This window comes from Diachasmimorpha longicaudata, chromosome 11 (genome assembly GCF_034640455.1).
Source record: "Diachasmimorpha longicaudata isolate KC_UGA_2023 chromosome 11, iyDiaLong2, whole genome shotgun sequence".
In the NCBI taxonomy this organism is placed as follows: Eukaryota; Metazoa; Arthropoda; class Insecta; order Hymenoptera; family Braconidae; genus Diachasmimorpha; species Diachasmimorpha longicaudata.
This window is the reverse complement of record NC_087235.1, coordinates 4,500,925-4,508,367: the sequence shown is the minus strand read 5'-3', so window position 1 is coordinate 4,508,367 and position 7,443 is coordinate 4,500,925. Positions and strand designations below refer to the sequence as shown.

Genomic DNA, 7,443 nt, shown 5'->3' with positions numbered 1-7,443 from the left:
GTTTCGAGACGTTACCTGATGTTTATAATGATGAAGGGGCTCAAGTTCTCAGTTGGCATAGTATCATCCACGTTGCTAATGATGCCCAATACTTTAAAATTCCTCTGAATGAGCTCTCAGCGTTTTGGGGAGAGAGTTACATTGGTTTATTTAAAAAACTCGTTCATTCTTCGATAAAACCACTCACACAAATTATCAACAGACTAACTGAGATGGAGTCTGGAGGAACCATGGTAATTAATCAGAAACACATACTGAGTGATTGGGTTATCGCGAGAAAGCCTACAACGATGATAATTGATGGGGAAATTCATTTAACATCAAATATGATCAACATCAATGGTCTAACCTTGACGACAAGTCATCCAAATAACGTGGTACTCCTAGATATTGAGAAAGTTTTCGTAATTTCACAAATTCTCGTTAAATCAGGAAAATCCAAAATTTGTGATGATCTTACTGGTATATATATTTTCGGACACCAGGAAAGTAGTAGGGAAGAGGCGTTTAGTTATCCAGACTTTTCCAGTCGAGTAGGAATATTCTACATTAAGTCCTGGGCAGCTGAAATGACATGTAAGAAGGCACACAAAATTAAACACAAATGTGCTTTATTAAATGTAACTGGACGACAATACGCCATATCCCTCCTCCACTAGAAAATAACGTAAAAATTGTTCGCATTGTGAAATGCAGTTTTTTTTTGGTAAGAGGGTATATGAATGAGGGTATATGTTTTAGTTGAACTCGTGATTAAAATTGTGGAAGAAACAAACAATTTTATGTTTTAAATCAACAATCGACATGAAAATCCGATCATCGAGGTCGTTAGAAAATTTCAATAGTGGAGTCGTTACATGCAAGTGGGACATAAATCGGTTAGATCTGGCGTCCGTGTACATAACCTTTCATAATTGCTCGTATCATCCGTTTATCGGGCTTTTTGTCTCAAATTCGGATTTCACCAACTAAGTTGACGGTAAATTACAAGAAGTGAGAATTTAATGTGAATTAAATGTGTGTTAAGTGTTTGACAGATATTTGTGATATAATCGTTTTGAAGGAATAGTGGCGCTAAAAAAGAAGCATCAGTGGGGTGATGACAAAAAACCGTTCAAAACACATGGAAATAGAAACGCAATTTTTTCTGTTAAATAATAAGCTATATGCATCATTCTGCAAAGTTATCAGTTTATATGAAACTACTCGAAAACACCAGGTTCAATTGTACGAATCGTGATTTTTTTTCATAACCTAAAATGTCGGAAACCTCACATCCATCTCGCGATCCAAAAAATCTCAGCGAACCATTCGCAGTCATCGAATTTCTCGAGAAAAACGAAAAAGGGCTACCATGCATTGATTTGGTGCCGAAAAAATGGTTTAATAGTGCAGAAGAAGACACCTGTAAATTCCCACCGACAACTGAATATCATCTACTTGACGACTACTTGGAAAAATTGCACTCGCCCAAGGACTCTTGGCAAAGTTATCCATTTTGCTTCATCACCGGAGCAGGTACAAAAATTGAAATGACTCCACTTATAACTTGATGAATTGCTCGATGGGTTCATTTCAATATTAAAGGATCATATGTTGATTGTGTTCAGCTGATTTGGATCAGGGTCGCAGAAGATTAAAAAAGGCCCAAGTAACTCTCAACTGTGAGACAACCGATGGTGAAAATGATCGAAAGGGGGGGAGGTCCGAAACTTCCTCGAAAGCAAAAATTTCAGCAAAACCCTTAACTGCATCAAAGTCTCAACTAAACAACATCTTTAGTACTAAAATCCCGATTCCACCTAGAAATCAAACTCCAAAGTCTGGTAAGTCCTGTTAATATGAAGTAAAAGTCAATTATCAACAATTATAACCACTCTTAACCCCAATTATTCATCCCCAATTTATTCAACTCTCGTATTTAACATCAAAAGACCCATCGTTCCCTAAATTGGGAATTAGATTGACCGAATTTTTGAAATCTTTTACAAAATAAATATTAATTATGTATCTGTGCAGTCATTACATGTGTATTTGTCTCGAAACATCGTTTTAAGAGAGAATCGCATTGAATGATTTTATAAGAAAATTTTTATTATGTTGTGGTCGAAAAATATTAGGTTATTTTTTTTTATTGCAATTCTTTACTCATCAAAAAATTGAGTCGCTAACAGAAATCACTACGTGCGAACAAGATAAAGTGGAAAATTTATGATTTACACTTGATATGATTGTTTATACATAAAAGCATTGGAATGTTGAGGGGACGAGAAACGTTCCATTTTTCCCCACCATCTCTTATGTAGGAAAGCATTATAATTCTGTTGTGAAGAGGTAAATCAAAGTGAACATCTACGGAAAATGGTAAAATTTTGATAGAAACCTTTTTTGTAGGAGCGATAGGTTCTACAAAAAAAATATTTTTTCAAATGCATGCATTCTTTCCCCACTTTGAAATAGCTATAAAAAACAAAGGCTGGAGACAACTTACGTTGTGTTACTACTTCACTACAAACTTGTAAAATTTCGTAGGTATACAAGCAAAACCAAAGACAAGATTTCAAAGCATTTACCAGAGTGGATCTGACTCTGAAGACGAAAATCATGATTGTCTTATAGCTAATCCTGAGGAGATTCGAGCCTCAAAGGCTCAAAATAATTCTGGCTTTTTGCAAATGTCGAGTAAATCGCGATCTGTACCAACAGGTAATAAATCAATTTTGAGGTAATATGGGACTGTAGCACGTAATTCTAAGTTCGTGTTAATTAAATGATCCGGTCAGGGATAAATCATCATTTTCAATAATTTCCAGGTGCATGTTTATCATTTAAACAGCGGTCAAGGAAGAATATTACTTTGCTTAAAGACGTCGAAACTGATGAATCTGAGAGCAATGATTCCTCCGATGGAATTCTGCAGTCACCTACAAAATCGATGGACTCAGCGAGAAATACAAGAAAAGAACTTCATTTGACACCTCCTTCACCACTAGTCCATAACGCTTCAGGTAAAATCGGCTCGGATATTCCATGACCAATCATCGGCCAAGTTCCTCCCGCATGAAAAAATTTATATTTATAAATATTTGAAAATGGTCCAATTTATATTTTGAACATTCTTTACAAAATTCGGAACTTATATAGAATTAGATTATATTATATATTTTTGGTGGGGGCTTGGGTAGTTTTTTTTTCATCTGATGCTGCTACCCATCAATTTATATCGTTTGGTCCTCCTTTAATTTCATAAGGTAACCGAAAAAGGCGTGCATCGTCTACTACACGCGCTGAAGACGGATTGAATTCGATTGTGAGCCCAGGAACTCCAAAAACTTCACGATCAATGATGGTACCCCCTGCTAAGATGCCAAAAATGCTGGGACCACAAAACCAGTTGTCATCTAGTCATTATGCTGATAATGAACGTCGAATCCTGAACTCCCTTCGAGATTACTTTGATCAGCAATTAGATGAAAAGCTCGAAAATTTAAGACGCAGGATGGCTTACGATTTAAAGCAGTCTATGAATGAGCTCAAGACCACAATCATTGGCACTAATCTAGCCCCAGCTTCTGGTCCTAGCTTGCTTGAAATACAGAAGCAGATGTCTACGCCACTACCATTTGAAATGGATGATAAGTTCCAGGAATACGAAGCGATATTGACAACGGACCCAAATCTCGTAGAAACACTGGTAATATATCTGAAATTGATCGTTTTTCTTCTTTTTTATGTAAAATCAATAAATTGGGCGGTGACACATGCACTGGGTTCGTTTTCTGGTGATGAAAAAATCTTTCATCACCGGGACTCAAGTCTACGTCACTGGAACGCTTTGGTTATAGAACCAACCCGCTGGCGATGAGCCCAAAGATGTCTTCTCATGTTCATAAATTCAAAAAAATTTCCCTTCTTTTATTTTTAGCGATTATTCATGAGAGTTTTGATAAGCAATAAAAAAGAGATGAAAATATGTGTTTCCACTATCCTATCTGCGGTTCTGAGGAAGACAGTGTCACTGCACTATTCTGGTTACGGAAATAAGGAAGCTGGCGGAAAGAAAAAGAAAAATTTTTATAACACTACAGTATGCAAAGTACTGATTGATGTGATAATTGAGGTAATAGGATCCAGCACTGATGAGAAGAAGATAATGTCAGAAGTAAGTACTTGGTTGTCACGTTCTGGCGATCGAGAGGGTGGGCGTAAGGAACGACAACGCGGGTCAAGTCATCATAACGAGAATAATTCAGTTTGTTCCTTTGATACCAATCGATAATACTTCATTTTTCCGGGATAAATGGAATTGTAAAATCACTGTGTTAATATGACTCCATTAGTTCATTTTCGTAATTGTATTAGTTGTGATATTCTTGATAAAAGGTACGATTAATAGGAAAAGTTTATATTATCAATATATTTTTATCGCGAGGCGTTTCATTGGGCAGAATATATATTAATATATGAATATTGTTTAGTATTCGGCTGTCATTGAAGTATTAATTATATTTATTATATTTCTCCTGGCGAGGTCGGAAATCCAGAAGATGGAAATAACAATTGGAAAATGTGATGTATCTTAGCATAATAAAGTATTTTCTATGTCATTTCCTCATAAGTTAGATCACGGGAATAAATATCCGTTGTTGGTTCAGGGATTAAATATTATGTCCAAAAGTTTAAAGGGAAAAATAATAAGTGGATTTTTAATTTTTAAGAAAAATTCTAATGAAAGTAATTTCAGCCATTGAGAGCTGTTTTCAGTATTTGGTGATTCAAGTCAAATAATATTTATAAGGTTGAAGTTTCACAATCGGACTGCGTCCATATTCCCCAAAGATTTCAAATTTAAGGGTTGAAATTAATTAGTTATATGTAATCCTATCCAAGACTTTTTTATATTTCTAAGTTTGTTTGAAAGAGTGAATATAATAAGCAATATTATATAGAACTAGCACACAATCAATGCAACTAAATATCATTCTGTGTTCCGGAGTTGCAGATGGAGAAGACATTATTGTAAAAAAAGGACGTCTTTCCGAGATGAAAAAATAATTCTTATCAGGATAATTCGTATCAGCAATTGTCTATGGATATAAGAATTAATTCTTATCATCCATAGCGGAATAAATTATCCATAATATTGCTATTATAATGACTGTTTTCATGCTTGAATTGAAGCACGATAATTTATCAATTCTAAACTACTAATTTAAAAAATAACATTGGTGCGTTATTTTGTTGGATATTTTGTTAATACAATCTTCGAATTCTGAAGACTGACTGCTAATATTATTAGATTGTAAGAGAGAGTTTATTAAGACTTAATATGGTATGTCGTATTAAATTTCGGATTCAAATGATCTACGTAGATTATTTATTTTAAAAGCGGATGAAAATAATCCACAAAAGATTTTTCTACAATTTATACCTGCAATCATTTTTTTGAGTTTTCATATTCTGTTCGCGGAAAAATCTCATAGTTGTGATTATCTTTCATGAAAATTGGAGATACAAACACTGCATATCTTTAACTGTTCAACCAAAATCGGATGAAAACATGTACTATGTCGATAGGAGGAAAAAAGTTTTTGATTGGCTGAGTTTTTTTGTCAATAGATTTAATAAATTTAAATATAAGTTTTGTCACATAATAAAACTGTTTTCTGTATAATGTTGAAGGTAATAAATACATGTCTGCTTATCAGATATACCGTTCATATATTTATTGGTGATTCTGAACCCAATACAGGCAACGGTTGGAGCCTGGCCACAGCTCTGGTCGTAAATCTGGGCCAATTTCGGGCCGAATGGTCAGCCCAGAATGCGGCCAAAGTTCGGCAATAGGTCTGGGCCAATTTCGGGCCGAATGGTAAGCCCAGAGTGCGGCCAAAGTACGGCGACCGAAGTCTGGCCAAAGTTCGGTCCCAGGCCTGGCCCCGTGTTATCATCCCAGGGTCTAGCCAAGTTCGGCGCGAGTTTGGCTGGAGCCCGGGTGCCGAGCTACGGCAGCTCGGCGGCCGTGCTTGTACCAAGGTTGGCCCATTCGTTTTTTCCTACCTGGGAAGCAAGTTTCATAGCCATGTCAGTTAGGTACAAGAACTCGTGAGTTCCAATCATTGAAGACACGTATAGGGCAAACTAATGTTTTATAGATTTGTCCAAAGAAGTAAAGACATACCGTTTTAGGCAACGAGTGTTACTTGAGATACGCGTAATAATTGAAAAAAAAAAACACTCTCCATACATTTTACTCAATGAATGTTTCCCTCGTTGACATAGTAATTACTGGAAAAGTCGATACAGTTGATGGAAAATTAATTATTGCAAGAAGTCATCCGTATATAGAGCTGGCTCACCCGGCTATATTGACTCGTTGAAAATAATGGGTACTAGGATAATTCTTGAATGATTATCGTGATAAAAAATCGTCAGGGAGACGATAAAAACATCGGGCTGGAGAAAAAATGAGGGAAAAAGAAAACAGGCTGATACCCCATGGACGTGGAAACTTGGCGTGTCCTTAGCTGTAACCAGATCATTGGTAAGTACGCCTAATCGAAGTGTACAGTGAGTACAACTAGCTGTTTCTCCTCTGCCAAATAAAGCTAGTGGTCTCGTCGTAGGCGGTCTCAGTTGTAGCACCAACAAAACTCTGTGGTATGCATCGGTCATGGAACTGGGATGGTACACGTAAAATTCATAGATGGTGTGAAAATGTATTGCTGTTACACCAACGAAGGGCCGACACCTCCACGGAGAGAAAAATTGTTTAGAAATTACGTACCTGTTCCATAATCTGTTGGTCAAACTAATATTCGATTAAAATGCGTAATTGTTCGGTAATTTTTACAAAATATTGTTTTGACGCGCAGATTACGGAACACGTAATTTTTAACGTAATTTTTAAACGATTTTTCTCTCGATGTCGACAAAAGTTAGGACCGAGGAATTGAAGGGTCCAAAATTAGTCTTTCATCCGCTGACGTCTGTCGAACCGTTTGGTCTCGTCTCCTTAAATGACCTGATTCTACAAAGGTAACCCTAAAATACGTTGACTACTGTTGTACAGGGCTGATAAGTAATGCTACATCCACAGGAATAACTGTGACTTGCGTTTATTATAAATGTATACAACTCTCGAATTTTTCGGGCCACGAGAGCGAGTATCGACTCGGGCGATCAATTTTCATGCAATTATTACGCTCACTTCGGGTGAAGGGTTATGAAATATTCCACTAATTGAGTAAAACAATTCCATCAATTATTCCGTGACGAGGAGTTTGGCGGGTCTATCAATGGAATGTGGAGCACTTTACAAGGCCGATGTCTACCTGAAGATATCTCATTTTTCCTCCAGTTATTTACAAGCCCCAAATACTGGCCACTTCAATTTTCTTTTCAATTTCCTAGCAATTAAATTTGATGAAACAATTGTTTTAT

General features: G+C 36.3%; 1 protein-coding gene across 1 annotated transcript; it reads left to right on the top strand.

Annotated features, from left to right (window-relative positions):
• Positions 1 to 1,259: 1,259 nt before the first annotated feature.
• LOC135167127 (uncharacterized) lies at positions 1,260 to 5,709 on the top strand. The gene is made up of 6 exons (XM_064129978.1): positions 1,260 to 1,518; positions 1,611 to 1,826; positions 2,533 to 2,706; positions 2,814 to 3,008; positions 3,252 to 3,694; positions 3,926 to 5,709. The coding sequence occupies exons 1-6, from the start codon at positions 1,260 to 1,262 to the stop codon at positions 4,277 to 4,279; spliced, it is 1,641 nt and encodes a 546-aa protein (XP_063986048.1). The 3' UTR covers positions 4,280 to 5,709.
• Positions 5,710 to 7,443: the final 1,734 nt, after the last annotated feature.

Excerpts from the sequence above, each read along its gene's own strand:
- LOC135167127 (XM_064129978.1), top strand. The coding sequence starts at position 1,260 with ATGTCGGAAACCTCACATCCATCTCGCGATCCAAAAAATCTCAGCGAA. Across the intron at positions 1,827-2,532 it reads AAATCAAACTCCAAAGTCTG|GTATACAAGCAAAACCAAAG; the intron begins GTAAGTCCTGTT and ends AAAATTTCGTAG. Across the intron at positions 2,707-2,813 it reads ATCGCGATCTGTACCAACAG|GTGCATGTTTATCATTTAAA; the intron begins GTAATAAATCAA and ends AATAATTTCCAG.